This window comes from Vulpes vulpes, chromosome 9, assembly GCF_048418805.1.
Source record: "Vulpes vulpes isolate BD-2025 chromosome 9, VulVul3, whole genome shotgun sequence".
NCBI classification, from domain to species: domain Eukaryota; kingdom Metazoa; phylum Chordata; class Mammalia; order Carnivora; family Canidae; genus Vulpes; species Vulpes vulpes.
Genome location: NC_132788.1, coordinates 38,978,903 through 38,996,969, shown reverse-complemented (window position 1 = coordinate 38,996,969; position 18,067 = coordinate 38,978,903). Strand labels below are relative to the sequence as shown.

General features: G+C 41.9%; 1 protein-coding gene across 7 annotated transcripts in view; it reads right to left on the bottom strand.

The window, feature by feature from the left end:
- LOC112918518 (phospholipid-transporting ATPase IB) overlaps window positions 1-18,067 on the bottom strand; it is a 579,220-nt gene that overhangs the window by 147,311 nt on the left and 413,842 nt on the right. For all 7 annotated transcript variants that reach the window (XM_072719837.1, XM_072719843.1, XM_072719842.1 and 4 more), the window contains exons 31-33: window positions 6,104-6,165; window positions 5,610-5,666; window positions 4,069-4,176 (exon numbers count right to left, since the gene is read on the bottom strand). In XM_072719837.1, coding sequence (XP_072575938.1) covers window positions 4,069-4,176; window positions 5,610-5,666; window positions 6,104-6,165 — 227 coding nt within the window. The remainder of the gene's footprint in view (window positions 1-4,068; window positions 4,177-5,609; window positions 5,667-6,103; window positions 6,166-18,067) is intronic.

Below are 18,067 nucleotides of genomic sequence, written 5' to 3'. Positions count from 1 at the left end.
TTCAGCAGGCAACTCTAAGCTAAATGAAGTTTCTTTTTTTTTTTTTTTTTTCTAAATGAAGTTTCTAATTTTCTACCTTCAAACACTGGCTCTGGGGACCCATTATGGAGATGCTTGTTACCCATGGTTATGCTATTGGGAGAAAGAAAATATATGGTCCCCTATGGAAAAACATCAGCACATATTTTCCCTGGTAGGGGACTTTGGCATTAACCAGGATTGACACAACTTGAGTTTTTAATTCACTTTAGATCTAGCTTGGACCTAGAAAAATGGAAAAACAGGTGTCCCTTAAAATCCCACCAATGTTGCATACTTTCAGGAGAGGAAGTACACAGACTTCTTTGATTTCAGAAACTTCCATTGGGACATCTTGGCTCACTGTCTGGTTGGGTTTTGTGTATCATATCATGAGGTGTTGGAGGGAAGATAAAGACTCTTTGACAGTGGAAAATCACTCTCATCTAGAGCCTTCTCCTCCTGTGCCCTGGAGGGAAAACCTGCCTTCTCCTTCTTGAGAAAGAGTCCAGATATAATGGACAAGACAAAGAAAGACATATTTAACCAAATCCGTTAAGAAACCCTAGCAGAAACAATGCATCTTTTTAACAGTTGAAGATGTTATGAATAGACAGAATGTTTTGTGTGGGGAGTCTGTCTCGGGCTCCCAAGTGAGAAATGCCGTTTGCCATTAGACACTAGTTTAATTCTAAAGCTCCTAAGGACTGTGTTCATTTGCCAAAATCCTACTGCTCTGTGAACTACAAAAAATGATTTATATGAATCACTGGAAACATCCAATAACAACAACAACAACAATAAAAATAGTCTTTTCCCAGAGTACCCCTCACTCCTAAGCATTCACCAACTGTCTCAGCTTGGGCTGCTGTAGCAAAATGCCATAGACTGGGTGGCTTATCAGTCACGGACATTCATTTCTCATGGTTCTGGAGGCTGGGCATCTGAGATCAGGGTGCTGCCATGGTCCGGTAATGGCAAGGACCCTCTTTCAGGTGCAGACATCTAACTTTTCATTGTTATCTTCAACATGGCAAAAAATGAGGGAGCCAGCTCTCTAGCCCCTTCTTATAAGGGCACAAACCCTCTTGATGACCTAATTACTTCCCAAAGGCCCTACTTCCAAATACCATCACACTGGGGCTTAGGGATTCAACACATGAATTTGAGGTGAGGACATAAACACTGAGTTCATAATACCAACCTAAACGAAAGGGATGACCATGGCTTGGGCAGGTTTTCAACAGTATCCCAAGAAGCCCTGTTATTGCCTGTACCTGAGCCCAGCTCCCATCTTTCTTTACAATAGCCTGTAATTCCTCCTAAGGCAGAAGGAAGTCTTTGGGAGACCTCAGGCTAGTTTTGGCCACTCTCCATGTAAGGGCTTCTTCAAAAATGTTTAAAGAATGAATGAACCAGTGGGCCGCAGACACCGGGTGAAAGAATGTTCGGTTGGTTCTGACATTGTTTTCTGATATCCTGTCCCCACGAAGAGGTCTCCTTTGGAGGAAGACTAGTGATAATAAACAACTCTTTACACGGAGACAGCAGAATATCCACTTGGAAGTCCTGGGGGTATTAACTACATTAATCATCTCATTCAACGTCTAATGAGAACCTCAGTCTCAGTCAGCTATTTTCGATTTCAAAACACCATTTGCCTCGTGCAAACCAACCAACCAAACAAAAAAGTCAGAATGACAGGGAATATGTAAAAAATAAAAAAATTTTATACCAAAGTGAAATGTGACTTGATATTACCATTTCTTTGCTTTGGGATGGGATGGTAGGAATACCTTGTTAAATGTGTTCAAAAAGTCCCCAACCACAGAAACTTCACCATTAAGCTGAACCCTAACACCCCATGGACCGGCATCCAACCTGGATAGTGAATATGTGGCTCCTTAGTAGTGTCTGCCTTGCAGACGTGGCCTGTCTGCACTTGGCAAGTGACTTCTCGCTTGGAGTGAGAGTCAGAGACCTGCCTCGCTCGCGCACCATTGAATTAGAGCTGCTGCTGCTGCAAATGCACACAGAGGGTGCACACTAGAGCATCTCTCTATTGAGGGCCCCAGGAGGGGTCCTGTTGGCCAGTCACACAGGGACTGATTCCATTCTGCCGGCTGTCACTCTCCTCTCATGTAAAAAACTGACTGCAGTAGGATTTTTTTTTTTTCTTTTCCGGGCAAAGTGAGCTCGGTAGCTCGCTGGGAAGCCCCGGGGCCCTCGGAGAAGAGCAGCTCTGGCTCTGGCTCATCCAGGCAAGGAGGCAGGAGGTGCTGTTTCCTTCAAGACCGGCTCACCTCCCTCCCTCCGTGTTTAATCACGAGCATTTCAGAGATGCACTGGGTAGCCTGCTGTAGGACCTCTTGGGCCTTGGAGTGGGAGAGTGGGACGAGCCCTCCCAGGAATGAGACGATTCCTCTTTGATGGTCAACACGATGAGGGCCACTCCTCCAAGGGCAGGCTCTCCACTTTGATGGGAATCACTATTGCTTTAAAATAGAACTGATTTCTTTAAATGCTCCACAATCTTCTCAACTCATTCAGTGCACTGTAATCTCCTCTATCACCTGCGTTTAGAAAGGAACTGCAAAGTGTGTTATGGGTTTGTCCTCATTCCTTCCAGACAGTGTAGATGCATCAGGGGACACACCTGTCTGCTTCTGCAGACATGGGTGTGTCTGTCCTGCCCAGCACCCATGCTTGAGGAGGTCCAGGACACCCTGGGCTATGTTAGCTACTGATTTGCCACGGGAAAAAGGCAAGAAGTGCCACCCCTGGATTGTCACACATGACACAGCTGCTGCACATATATTTAGAGTTGGGGAGGCCCAGCAGTTTGGGCTTATTTCTGCAGAGTAAGTGAGGCTAAGGTGATAGCCAGATGTGCCATGCACAGGCCCATCCCTAAAATACACATTTCTAGAGCAACACCACCAGAGGAAGCCCCTGACCTTCTCTTCTTATTTTTGGTTCTGTTCCATAGTATGAGTGTCCTCATGCAAATGGGGGTGGGTATATAGATACAAACATACAACTGGCCCAATGCATGTCCTTGCAACTAGCTGCCCTTTGGGCCAAGGGTGCTCACCCTTGCCTGAATCTGGGGCAGAGGACCAGGAAGGCCTGGGAAGTGGGCTTTTGTGGCTGTTGGGGAAGGAAACTTAAGATCCTAAGAATCCAGCAAAAGGACTAGAAGGAGGGTTCTGGCTCTTTGTACCATGGGCTTCTCATCTTGTGAAGAGAAACATACCCAGCCAAGGATGGCCAGCTCAGGGGCCTCCAAAGCACAGAGCCTGGGGCAGCCACTTCCCAGGGTCTTAGGACAGTGCTGGCTATGGGCAGATCCCAAAATAGGGGTCTATGGGGTAGGCCTACAGTGTTTGGGCTTGCATAGCTCCATTTGTAAATTGAGATGGTTTGGAACCTGGGACTGTCAAACTCCTCTCCAGATCCAATAGGGGATTCAAAGATCCCGTTTGTTACTATTGATAGCTCAGTCTCAAGCACTGGATAAAGATAATACAAAAGAAAAGAAAATACTAAAAAAATTCAAATGAGTATATCAGTCTTCAGTCTCAGCCTCTCTAGCTCAAGTGATGAATAATGAGATAGTCTGGTTAATTAATGATCTGGTTAATAGAGTTGTTAGATTTATCTTTCATAGGTGACTAATTATCAGAGCCTAATAATACACTTAACCTCACAACCACCATCAACAGTCATTGGACTGTGAAAAATTCAAACATCTCCAGTTTTCCAAGGGCCATGAAACCACCTGTATGCAACAGAACTGTGTGTAATTAACATATAATTCATTATGGAAATATGGATGTACCAGGTAGGTCAGACGATTTAAATTGATAATATCCAATAGTTAAAATTTCAAATGCTATGTCTGAGGACAAGACAACCTCTTCCAGGTGTTTTGATTTGGTCTGTTTCCCTCCTGATGGATTTTGATGGAAGCAGGCCACACCAACCACTCCTGAAGTTCATTTGGTGTCATGAGACAGGGAAAGCCCATTCACAGTTAGTAGCACTGACCTGTCCTTTCATATCTGGAGCAATGGGAATGGTGGGCCAGATGGTTGAGTAGACGCCAAAAAACACCAGCCAGATCAGCATGCTTCCCCAGACAGCCAGATGACTGAACTGCAAAGGAAACACACACTCAGGTGGGGCTTCTCTGCTAGTACAGGAGAGCCACCTGAACTCCACCTGCAGCAGAATCCCTGTGGCCAGGCCACTTTTCTTTATGGGAATATTTTGACTAGTCACCAGCCATTGGAAGGTTCCATCTTGTAATTATCTTGTCTCAAAATGTTACACGATGAATTCAAAGAACCGGTGGCTGCAAACTACCCTGAAGATCCAGGTGCTTTCACCACCTCAGCTGACCTTCTAGATCCATCCCACAGTTTTAGCCAGCCCCTTGCTGTTCCTCACCAGTGTTTGCTCTAACTTGGAGCTATGTTTCCTGAATCCAGTAAGAATGCACTGAATGGACAGAAAGAACAAGATGTTCTTACTTATTGAGACTTTAATTATTACTTTCATTTTCCAAAGAACTTTTTTTTACAAATCTGGGCTGGATATTACATCTTAACAATCCTTTAAAAATCTGCTGAATTGCTGGCTTTTTCTCCTTTGCTCTCTTAATATGATGACCTTTGACTTCTTCCTTTCTTTCGCACTCCATGATATAATCTATCATCAAGGTCTTTTAGCTTTTTAAAAATAATACCTCTGGGTTCTGACCATTTCTCACTACCTCCTCCTGTAACAGTCCAGGCCAAGCCACCATCACCTCTCCTCTGGATTAATTGCCATTGTCACTTAGTGGATTCCCTATTTCCACATTCATCTCCAGCCTTCTCCCTCACCTTCCCTAGATTCCTTCCATAGATTTAGGATCCTATTTAAGCAGCAGTGATAGACAAAAACGAAACATGGGTTATGACCCTGAAATGTGGCAAATCAGCAAAATGTCTAAAATTGGGGAATAATTAAATGATGGGATACTGATCAAACCTAATACTCCTTCATCATGAACAAAGATTTTGTAGTTGTATACTTTAAGGTATGGAAAAATTGGAAAATGTTTATGATATATTTTTTTGTTGTTGTTCATGATATATTTTTAACTGAAAAAAGGATCACAAAACTATATGTTCTGAAATGCACTATCTTCTTAAAAATACACACATGGAGCAAAGTCTGTAATGTTAAAAGCATTAATGGTAACTGTCTCTTGTCTATCAAGTTATGGAAATTAAATATTCTCCCTTTTGTCCTTCTGTATTTTCTGTGTGTATGTGTGTGTGCGTGTGTGTTTTACAACATGTGTATACATTTGAAATGAGAGGACTGTTAATAGCTTAGAGCTGTTAGTAAGTGCCAAGCAAATGAATCATCAGAAAATTTTGGATTGCAAATTTGCCCTGATAAAGATCAAATGACAATTTTTACATGCAAAATTTAAATGAGATAGCTACATAGTGCTGATTGGTTTCCCAAGGCTGAAAAAGATTCATGCTATCAAAATATCTATAGTGGATAAAGAAACAATTCCAGAGAAAACTTACTTTAGTCCAAGCTGTGGTCTCCAAACCAGCTTTCAGACACACAGTGACAACAACATACTGTGAAAACAAACAGGAATTGGGGAAAATGTATTATCCTTGGTGACTTATTTTTACTTTCCAGGAGAAATCATAAGTCTCCCTCCAGAGGCAGTGGGAGTTACTTTTGTGCTTTTCTTAGCTTGGAAAGAATTGGGGAAAATCACCTTCTTCAGTGTTGCCTTTTTCACAGGTAGATGTGAAACTGTCATTTGAAGAATGGGGTGATCTATCTGGTAATCAATCACCTGTCCAGAGATCTGGACTCTGCAAAATCTCTGCTAGGGAATGAGGGTAAGCATTTCACAACCATTTTGAGCTTTAAGGAATCTACACTACATAGTTTAAAGATTTAAAACAAATAATATGAAGGAAGACCTTATATAAAAGGTTTCCAGAGGCAGAGCCCACACATATGCCACTTAAGAATGGTTCCGTAAAAAGAGAGATAAACTTACCGTGTAAACAATATTTCCAACAAATAAATAGTCTGTGGCATGGCCACTGGCCAACGGAGTATCTGAAAAACAAAGAAGTTATTACTAACTTCTGGGGAAGAGCGCTGTAACCTGTTTTGTTCAGAACATAAAAGCAGAACTTTAGAAACATTTATCAAATTGTAGGGGAGGGATCCCTGGGTGGCGCAGCGGTTTAGCGCCTGCCTTTGGCCCAGGGTGCGATCCTGGAGACCCGGGATCGAATCCCACATCGGGCTCCCGGTGCATGGAGCCTGCTTCTCCCTCTGCCTATGTCTCTGCCTCTCTCTCTCTCTCTCTCTCTCTGTGTGACTATCATAAATAAAAAAACAAAAAAAAAAAAACAAATTGTAGGGGAATTTCAAAAGTTGCATTATCTGTCATTCTAATGCCTCTTCTTTCTAACCGAATTTTTTTATCTTATATTTTCTCTAAATGAAGCAAACAAACAAAATCAGGTTTCCAAGAAACTGAACCAAACACTTAAACTGTATTGAAATTTACATTTTTATAAAGATTAGTTTAAACAAAGAGAAGAGTAAGAACATAATAATCTATCCTTATTAATAACAATATTAGACTTTTTCTGAGTGTTCTTTTACTATTTACCATTTATTTTGCAAACTGGAACTATAGGCTAATAAAAGAAGGTAACTACATTAATACAAATCAATTCATAATTATTGAACTCAGAAAATACGGGGGGATATTCATTATTCACGTTCTCATATGCAACTGCAAGAACTTCTGAAGTCTACAAATTGGGAGAATGCAAACAATCTAATGTGAGACATCTAGAAAATACAAACTAGGATTTTGAAGCTTTAATTTTATCTTTTCCACTTTTTTCTTTTTAAGGATGATTATTACAATGTATAAAACAATCACTAAGGCTGAGCTTTAATAGAATTGTCTAACTTCCATCAACTAGCCTGCTGTGAAAAGTCTGATTATTATCTTGAGGGATCAGAGCCTGTTTTGATATCAGGAATGGTTTCTTTAGATGACACTGCTAATCTCCTTTTATAATCAAATTTAGATTTCTGGCCTACAGGCCAAGAATTATATGGATTTTTGTGTTCGAATTTCCAACCCAGTAGCTGCCATACATACATATTTGGCCTGATTTACCCATTTGCTTGTTGAAGAATCTGACTCTTAACTAAAGATTCAAGATCTGTTTAGTTTTCTAAAACACCAAAATGACCACGTAGCATCATAGGCAGAATCTGGTCATTGTTGGGCCATAGACTGAGCTCCAGGGCATGGCCTTTCTCCTGATTCTAGTAGGTAAATTTGTGACTATAAGGAAAGATGAACTGCAAAGCAACATTACGGGCTGTATTAATTATACACCTAATGGGACTGCTGTTGGGGAACATAAGAGTTATCCAAGGAGAACAGAGAGAGATGGCCACTGACTTACAAAGGAATGATCTTGAAGCATAGGGAAGAGACTTGAATATCCGGCAGAATGTCATTAAAAGGGAAGGAGGGAAAAAGTTCAAAACGCTTATTATTCTATTCTTGAGCAATAAAGAAGAATTAAATATTGAAACATGCTATAACATGGGTGCACCTTGAGAAACTTGGGCTAAATGAAACAAGTCAATCACAAAAGCCCATCTTTTGTGATTCCCATTGTAGAATTCTACTTCTTGAGCTGTTCAGAATAGGCAAACCTACAGAGGAAGAAAGTAGACTTGAGATGGTTAGGAACTGGGAAATTTTTTTGGTGGGGGGAAAATGGGAGCAACTGCTCATAGTTATGGGGTTTCTTTTGGGGGGCAATGAAAACGCTCAAACACTGATTAAGGTGACAGTTGCACAATTACATGAATATATTAAAAACCACAGAACCGTACCTTTTAAATGAGTGCATTGTAGGGTATGTGAATTATGTATTGATAAAACTGCTATAAAAAAATCAGTTCCTCAGTCACACTTAGTCACATTTCAAATGTTCAATGGCTACAGGTGGCTAGCAACTACTGTATGGGACAGCACAGATACAGAACATCTCCACCGTCACAGAAAGTTCTACTGAACATTGCAGGCCAGAGTGGCTATGTTGGAAGTGGAAAGAAGTGATAGGAATTGGCACATATTTTGAAGGTAGAGATGATAGGATTTAGGATTTGGATGTGGGGTGGAAAAGAACATGAGGAATCAATGGTAATTTAAAGTTTTTTCCTAAGTACCTACCTAGGTCAACAGTGATAGCATTTACCTGATTCTGGTCATATTAATACAGGAATACTGATTAAAAGAGTGACACTAAAACTTGGTACCAAGTGGTCAACACTTTAAATTCACAATTGGAAAAACAGATAAGGAAGAAGCATGATGCTATTAAGAGAGGAACAAAAGTATACTGAGAAAAATTAGGTGGTAAGAAGGACTCAAGTTGGTGGGGAAAAAATCCCAGCAATGAGCGTTAGAAGACTGTATTCCAGCCCTGTCCTCTGGTTCCAGCTCTGCCATTATTTAGTTCCTTAAAATGTTTGGTTCTAAGTCTTTTCCCACATCTGTAAGATGGGGATTTTATTAGGTAAAATGACTAAATTATCACCAAAGTTCCTCTAAGACAGAAAATTCTAAGACTACAAGCAAGGTCTGTTCTCTTCACTGCTACATCAGGGTGTGTAGTGGTAGAAATCAGAAAGTTTCAGATCTTTTTTTTGTTCACTTTAGTTCAGGGTGGATTTCCTAGTCTCAGCCCATGTTCACAGATGAAGACCTGAGTGCCCTGAAGTTCTATGTACACTAAGCCCCAATAGAGTCCAGAGTCAGTGCTGACCAGATGTTAGAGTTAGAAGGGGTATGAGACCAAACTGAAAATCAAAGTTTACAATCATGACTTGACAATTTTTGAATATCTTTTTAGTACTAATATTTCTAATGTTGGCTAATGCACATACAAAAACATACCTGCATACTTTAGATAAGAAAACTAGGGCAGCAAAGAGGAGTTAAATGACATGAAAAAGGTCATGCACTTAGTAAAGAATTGTAAATAAGAGTTTGTTTTCATTACTGAGCTAGAAAAATGGGTCCCAAAGAATAAAAGAAAACTTGGAGAGGAAAAAAAATTATATTAAAAAGTACTCCTTTGCAGGATGTCTGGGTGCTCAGTGGTCAAGCATCCGCCTTCAGCATAGGGCTTGATCCCAGGGTCCCGGGATTAAGTCTTACATTGGGCTCCCTGCATGGAGACTGCTTCTCCCTCTGCCTATGTCTCTGTCTCTTTCTCTCTGTGTCTCTCATGAATAAATAAAATCTTAAAAAAAAAAGGTACACCTTTGAAATGTCAAAACCTAATGAGGTGAGAATTATGGAGGACAGAAAATTAGATTTCTGTGACCACAGAGGAAATAAGCACAGTGCACAGACCTGAGAAACAGTAGCAACCTCCAAAACCTGAGTTAGGGTGGGCACTTCATCAGTCCTGAGGATCTCAACCTAGTCACTACTGACACTTTTCCTAATTATTCTTTGTTGTGAGGGACTGTCCTGCGGATTGCCAGATGCTTGGTGCACCCCTGCCTCCACCCAGCAGATGCTAGGACTACCCACTCCCCAGGTGTGACAACGAAAACCTTCTCCAGACATGGCCAAATGTCTCCCAGGGGTCAAATCGCCTGGTGTGAGAACCAAAGCAATGACAGAAAGACAAAAGAGGAACTGGAAATATAGAAGTATACAGAAAACACCCTGAAGGGAAAGTGTCTAACATACCAGGGAACCCTCTTCTCTCTGGTCAGACTAGGAGAGGACGAGCAACACCTAGCTGTCCCACCATGGGCACATGGAACAGCACCAGGCTTTAGCACAAAGTGAGGCAACCCACAAGGCCAGATGGCCTTTAGAAGTGGGCCAACTCTGGGATTACCTGTGGGCCTCTGAGAGCTCACCCAGGACGACAGGACCTCCATAGGGACCTTTAAGACTGCTGAACACTCTGCAGGCAACTTGGCGTGGAGAGAAAGCAGAGAAGACTAAAAGACATTTTCCAACTGTAGCTTCTAGTGTTTTCTAATGCATTAATTTCCACCTTGTCAAGAGAGTAAAATGCTCACTGGCATTTTACTCTGGTATTTAAAATACGATGATTACACTTGCGGTCATTTGAATTCGCTTAAAATAACTTTTAGAGAAGACAGGATCAACCTTTTATTTCTGTTCATCGTTTTGGAAGGATAACTCAGACTGCATTCTTGTTTTCTGCTGAGGAAAGAGTACCTCCTGCCCCACTCCAAACTCATACCATCAGGAAAGGAATTATTCCATGAAGGAGAAACCCCTAAACCAACTTGGGACCGCCAAAAGCCTCAGAAAGATAGCATCCCTTATACAAGTCACAAATCCTCACTCTGCACGCCTTGTTGGGGAAATACCCATGGAGTGGATTGCTCTCTTGCGGGTTATATTTCATCTGTGTTAGAAGCGAATACTTGTGGGTATCGTCTTTGTTAAATCTTGCCAATAACATGCTACTGAAGAAAAGATGAGAAGTCCTAAGAAAACATTTGTGAATGAATGTATCAATGGGCTATAGCTTGTTGGTAGTTCAAATATGGAAAAGCCCATTTAGATTGTCCAGTGTTTTCCTGAAGCATGCTGCTGACAAATGACTTCTTCCCACTTTGCCTAAACTTACTGGCACTGTTAGGAATCCAACAATCCACTAAGGAAAACAACTTTTCTATAGTTGAGCTGTTTTTATTTTAATCAGATATTTAAAATTGCAAGTGATTTTTTGATTTTTTTTTTGAAAGGGAAAAAGTAACCCTCAAACCCAGATGAGTGGTCGAGTTCCCTCAGCCAGCTTTCAGAATATTATTTGATCACCATCTGTGTAAATGAGAGTGAGAACATTGCTACACACAAAGCAGTATGGGGTGGTATAGACAGGTATTTGGGAGCAACGGAAAGAGGAAATCAGCCTGCATAAAGGCATGGAGGGGGACCCCCGCCCAGCCAGGTGGAGGGGTGAGCAAGGTGGAGTGGGACCATGGTGGTGTATGCCAGAATGGTGAGGGGGCAGGGGCCAAACCAGGCAAGGCTCTCTAAAGGTCCTTCATAAGAGAGAACCGTCAAAAATGCAGTGGAGAGATATGATCTCACCAAACCTTTGTTTTCCTATCTTAACCAGCATGATGCTGAGCACTTCCTAACAGCAACCCGTCATTAGCACACAAAGGCTTAAATAAGCAAGGAGAGAGGTAAGGATTAATCTGCCTATTGCACTAGAACAGCTGGCCCTTAACTGAACTAGGACCAGTCAGCCTTTTGCAAATTGAGAATCAGATTCACCCAGATGAAAGACGAGATGAGAGAGGAGGGCATGCATCTCCCCAAAGTCTACAGGAAGGTTTCCATAGAGTGAAGAACCTAAAAGAGTAGGAAATATTCCCCATCTACTTTGATAAAACAGAGTCACATCTAGAATGATTTTACTGTGGCTTCATGTGATGTAAAACCCAATATAATGATGGTGTTTACTATATCATCAAAAGTGTTAAATTGACTGTTCCAGGTAGTCAGCTCATTCTTTTAGAGGCCCACATAACGCTAGGGTTTCAGAATCCACTGACCCACAGCAGCGGATGACACTGTTCTTCCAGACTTAAATTATTTGCAAGATCTGGTTGGATACAGGGGCCAGCACAAAGCAGGATTAGCCAAATGTGGTTTAAAAATAGTCACTAAAACAGATGATTGTGAACAACTGGGACAAAACCACACGGACCCTCCACATTAGTAGTGACAGTCCAAAAATGCTGCATGAAAAAAAACTCTCTGAAAATATTTGTGGGAAAACCCACGATTTGTAAGGAAAGTATGTCTCATTTTCTGAGCAGACGGAATGATCAAGGAACTTACTTCAGAATATTCCAAAGGGCTAGGTTGGTGACATTTTATAAAGATGCCATTTCAATTAAATGCTCATTAAAAGCATTACATCATGACCCAGCTAAACCACATAAATGCATCCAGAAATGGCTCTGACAGAAAGCAAAATCTGAAGAAAAAGATATAGCATGGTATGGTACAGTGAGAGAAGACAGAATTTAATAATCAAGAAAACAGATGGGGTGAACTTATGTGGGCATTTTTAATGAAGTAAAAATCCATGGAACACCTGAATTACAAATCACAGGCACCTCACTCACATATGACTCAGTAGGGAGCAATGAGGTGGAGGGGTACCATTCCCTTGACATCCAGGCACCTGCCAAGAATTTTGGCTGGAGAGCATATGCCGAATTTCTCCTGCTTTCCCTTTCCCTCCCTTTGGCCTCAAAATGCTCAGCTACTCTGGTTCAGAGTGGCCCTTATTCCAGAATATGAACAGGGTGTCTCTTCCCCGTCTTGCTCTCTGGGCCTCTCAAGACTGCAGACATTTGAAGGAGGTACTACACCAACTGGGTACTATTAGATTAACACCAAGAGTGAAGATGTATTCCAAGTTTCAAGTAACTAATTTACAAACAAATTTTTACAACTCAAATGCCTGGACTGTAACTGAAACAATTCTTTCTGCTTCCAAAGCTATGTATGCACATAGAGAAAATTTATTTTTTCCTTTCTCTGTTAAGGAGTAGTATAAAATACTGGAAAGAGTTTATAGAAGGTAGAGTTTATACAAGTGTTAGTGATTATAATTACATTCATAACCAGTGCTGGGTTAAGTTCCTGGTTATATAAGCCTTTTGCTGGATTTTCTCCTCTCTACTCCCATTACTGTTGGAGAAAGTCAAGGGTATGAAACTCAAACTTCCATCTGTTTTTTTTTTCACTTTTGTTTACTAAAAATGGATCTTAGAAAGGCAATTTTAAAAAAAGGTGGTAAAAATGAGGAAAAGTGAACTTGAATGTTAAAGTCAAACAGCCACCTGTGTGGCTCTTGTATCCCTAGCTCCCTGTACCTGGGTAGGGCCCTGTGACCAGTTCTTGCCAATCAGACATGAGCAGAAGTGAGGGATCACTTCCTGCCAGAGATGGTTAAGAGCAACCACTCCTTCTCCTGGCTCCTTCCCTACTAATGTTAAGGCTGAATATACATTCAGGGGTCATGCATGAAATGGATGTGGTATGTGGTATGTGGTAAGATAGGCAGATGTGGAAATAGTTGTCATGAAGGAAGAAGTTTATACTTATAGATCCCTAGAAACAGGAAGCATGAATGTCATGGGCTACAAGGGGAAGCACCAGGGTCAGTAAAGAGGCAGAAAAGACAAAGGGAGAACACAATCCAGAGCCTTTACTGGGGTTTTCAGGGGATGGAATGGACAAATCAGAAAAGGTATGGATTGGATGGTGTGAATAATTTCAGCAGGCTCTGGGTTATAGAGGTGATCCCTAGTTGTCTGGTATCTGGCCCCAAGGTGATTTAGGACAGGGAGAACATTGTATTGGTGTTTGAGTTAACAGGAGAGACACACAGAGAGAGGCAGAGACATAGGCAGAGGGAGAAGCAGGCTCCTCACAGGGAGCTCAATGTGGGACTCAATTCCAGGACCCTGGGATCATGACCTGAGCCAAAGGCAGATGCTCAACCATGGAGCCACCCAGGTGTCCCCGGTGTGTGAGTTAACAGAGGAGATGGTTGAGGTGTGGCCTCTGGATTGGTCAATAGGAGTATCAGAGACATTCTTGCAGGGGAGTCCTTTGCTCTCTCTAGGAATTAGGTAGCTCTGGGAAAACATTTCCAAAGTATTTTGTCTTTCTAGTTTTTGGTGAGCACGTCCTATTCACCTCACTGGGATGCTTCAGGGTCTTGTGAAGATGTTCCACTAGGCTCTCCTTTCAGAAAGAGCTCCAGGTGGTGGAGGCCACATGGCCTTACCACTCCCCTTTCTGTCCCATTCAGCATTTAATGTTCATCTCTAGATCTTTTAATTTTTTGTTTTTTTAATTTTCGATCTTTTAAAATCTGTGCGGGATGCCTAGGTAGCTCAGTGGCTGAGTGTCTGCCTTTGGCTCAGGGCATGGTCCCGGAGTCCCAGGATTGAGTCCCACATCGGGCTCCTTGCATGGAAGCCTGTTTCTCCCTCTGCCTATGTCTCTGCCTCTCTCTCTCTCTCTCTCTCTCTGCCTCTCTCTATGTCTCTCATGAATAAATAAATAAAATTGTTTGGGCAGCCCAGGGGACTCAGTGGTTTAGTGCTGCCTTCAGCCCAGGGCTGGATCCTGGAGTCCTGGGATCGAGCCCCGCATCAGGCTCCCTGCATGGAGCCTGCTTCTCCCTCAGCCTATGTCTCTGCCTCTCTCTCTGTCTGTAAATCTGTGCAGTGTGGTAGCCACTTTTAAAGTGGAACAGAATGTTGGCTTATTGTTTCACATACCTTCCTTGAAAATACAGCATTTTGGTTGGGAAATGTTGTGACTACAATAGCACATTCTCCTGGCGGGTCCAGGCTGTCACACCATCAGGCAGGTTAGGGAAATATTCACTAATGCAATATTGGGCTCCTACTGGATGTCCAGAAGCCAGTGTTGGCCTGGCACAGAGAATAGACTCATTTAGCTTTTCCTTTTTAAAGAATAAATAACTGAGTTTAAGAAGTTGCAATCTCAGAGAACAATGGCAGTCTTGCCCAAACTTAGCTGAATGTGTAGCAAGACAAGTCATCAGGATTTACATGATATAAAATAGCTAAATTTGCAGGACCAGGTACAGATCAGAAATAGCTCAAGTTAAAACGATCCAATAATTCCATAAGCAGAGAAGAGTAGGCTATGTTTTATACATGTGCACAGTTTATGAAACTGATTTTTCAAATTTATTTTTTATTGGTGTTCAATTTGCCAACATATAGAATAACACCCAGTGCTCATCCCGTCAAGTGACCACCTCAGTCCCCTCAGCCAGTCACCTCCACCCCTGCCCCCCTCCCCTTCCACCACCCCTAGTTCGTTTCCCAGAGTTAGGAGTCTTTCACGTTCTGTCTCCCTTTCTGATATTTCCCACTCATTTTTTTCTCCTTTCCCGTTTATTCCTTTTCACTATTTTTTATATTCCTCAAATGAGTGAGACCATATCTTATGGCAGCACATTTATTAAAAAGTATAAAATGGCCTTTTCCAGAACTCTCCAAAGCCCTTGCTGCTTAATTAGTGCCCACAGAATGAGTATCCATATCCTTCTGAAAAGGGGTGGGAATGATTTCCAGGGTGTGGACTGTGAAGAATTGAGAAACAAATGTTTTAGGAATTTTTCTCTGCTGGTAAGTATATTTTCTTTCTCATCACCCTCCTCTTAAATTTCATCAAGAAAAATCTGAAAATTTCCTTTTTTTTTTTTTAAAGTCAAAATTGATTTTACTTTCTTTTGCCAATAACCACATTCCACTTAAAGGAGGATTACTCAAATATGCAGATTGGATCCACTAGTGGAAAACCCAAGTGTGGCCTGACACCAAGGGTCTTGATGAATTTTGGTCCCCGCAACAGTGGCATCTCTGGTTTTAACCTGGAATCACTTTCAGATCAAAGGGTGAGAGCTGTAGACAGGCCACGGGACTGAGCATAAGGCTGTGATGGTTGGAAGAAATCTGATTTGCTGAATTGCTTGAGTGGAAAAATTTATTTTGAAACTTGAAATGAATCATCACAAACTCCATCAGCAAAGGAGTGCTTTGAAAGGTCTATCCAAAACCACGCAAAAATAAGCAAAGCAGAATTCTTGGAACCTTTCTAAGGAATGAGTGACAGGCTCACACCTTCTCAAAAGTATTTCTTCCCAGCCATTATGTGCCCAAAGTGAACAACACTGGTATGTATCAAAGCCTCTCTTCGTGGATAGTGGAGAGAGAACCAACTAGTAAAATTCACCATCTTTGTGACATAACCCACAAAGTGTGGAAAAATGAAATGAAGTACTCTAGGGTCTGCAGCGCATCAGGCAAAACTCCTGTAGGGCCCTGGGTGTGGGGTGGAGTCTGGGGGACAGCTTCAGGTGGGACTTAGGGGTAGACAGTCTGAAGTTTGTCACACATCAGTACCATGTTCCAATGTTTCTTTGGGGGTGGGGTGATACATCATTCTAAGTGGTAATTCAAAGTGTAATAAGAACTCATTTATAGGTAAGACAGTAAATCAGCACACATAAACAAGTAATCCAATCTGCTATCATATCCCTGTCTTCTCAAACTTGCAATCTTTCTTGATTTCCACCACTAACTTACTTCCTCCTCCCACCCCACCCCCTCACAAATTAACTCATGCTCTTACCAAACATTATGTGTTTTTCTACACAGTAGTCTTCCTACCTCCAACCCCTTCCCGAGAAAAAAGTCCACACCTAGGTTTTCCTGATCTGACCCTCACCTAAACCTAACCTCTCTGCCCTCTTTTCCAGCTACTTCTCTCGCTTCTATGCTGTAGCTGTCTCACCTAGGGGTGCCATTGCTGACCTCAGAGGGGATGATGGGAATATGTGAAGACATATTTAGATTGATCATAGTGCACAAGAATAGGGAAAGGAGGAGGGAAGGTTACTGACATTTACTGTCCAGGATCCTGAAATGCTCATCAGCGGTTGAACAAAGTCTGGAATCCAGGTCCCCTTGGCCCTATATTGGGAAATACTGCCTGTGACCTCTTCGGATTCTTGTGTGCTTGCCTTGTTGGGCCAGAAATGCTCTCTCTCCCCCTTTTGCCACACTTCCCCTGCCCTGCTTGATCATACCCTCCTCCTCTTTCAAGAACATACATGTCACTTCCTCAGAGAAGCCTCTTCCTTAGCCCACTAGACTAGACTGTGTCCTTGCAGCACACAGTACACTGGCCATGAAGCAGTGATATATGCACCCCTTGATCATCAGCTCTGACCTTCTGTAAGCTTCCAGGGGGTGAGAGAGAGAATCTATTATATGTGTGCACTCTCAGGGTCTGGCACATCACCAACACGCCATGATTCTGCTGAATCAAAAGGTTCTCCAAACATGTTCCCTCCTATCTAAGCACTTTCCCATTTCCTGAATGTAACTCTCCTTACACACTCCCTGAAATACCTGGAGACACATTTAACATTCTTGCCACTAGTTCTCCTTCTACCATTCACTTTACCGGACATGATACAATTGTTCCCCCAAATTGCTCTGATCATGATTCTCTCCTTGATTTAAAGTCTAAGCTGAGGATCCCCGGGTGGCTCAGCAGTTTAGCGCCTGCCTTTGGCCCAGGGTGTGACCCTGGAGACCTGGGATCGAGTCATACGTCAGGCTCCTGGCATGGAGCCTGCTTCTCCCTCTGCCTGTGTCTCTGCCTCTCTCTCTATGTCTATCATAAATAAATAAATCTTTTTTTTAAAAAATAAAGTCTAGGTTGACTCCACTGAACATCTAAGTCCTGACTTCTTAACCTCACATTCAAAAGCTTGTGCTGTCCAGCTTTCACTCACCTTATCAAACCTTTTCTTGTCTTCCACCCTTGAAGGCATCAATTCCTCACAGCTTTCCACATCTGCCCTGAAATTCCCCACTTTGTTCAGCTCTTGATTCCATTCCTATACATCTCGATCCTACTTGGACTTCCACACTAAGCTTAGATGTTATCTCTTCTAATCAGTCATTAATAATCCCAAATGAAAGGCATTTCTCTCTCAGCCCTTTGAAATCCCATAGCATATTATCTGTATTTTACTCGAGGCGATTATTTTCTACTTTGTACTAGAAGTTTCCATGCACGAATCTGGTCTCCCTTACCAAATTATAAACTCTTTGATGCTAAGACCCATATTGATTCATTCACCTAATACCCTTAGAATCCACCATAGTTTCTTAGACATAAATATTATACAAAAAAGGTTAATGGGCAATGATGCAATCATTTTTGCTATGCATTAATAGTGAGAATTTAGAAATTAATTCTAAAATATTTATTTGTTAGAGGACATAGACTAGTGTACAAGAACACAAATTAATTCTCTGCCAAATA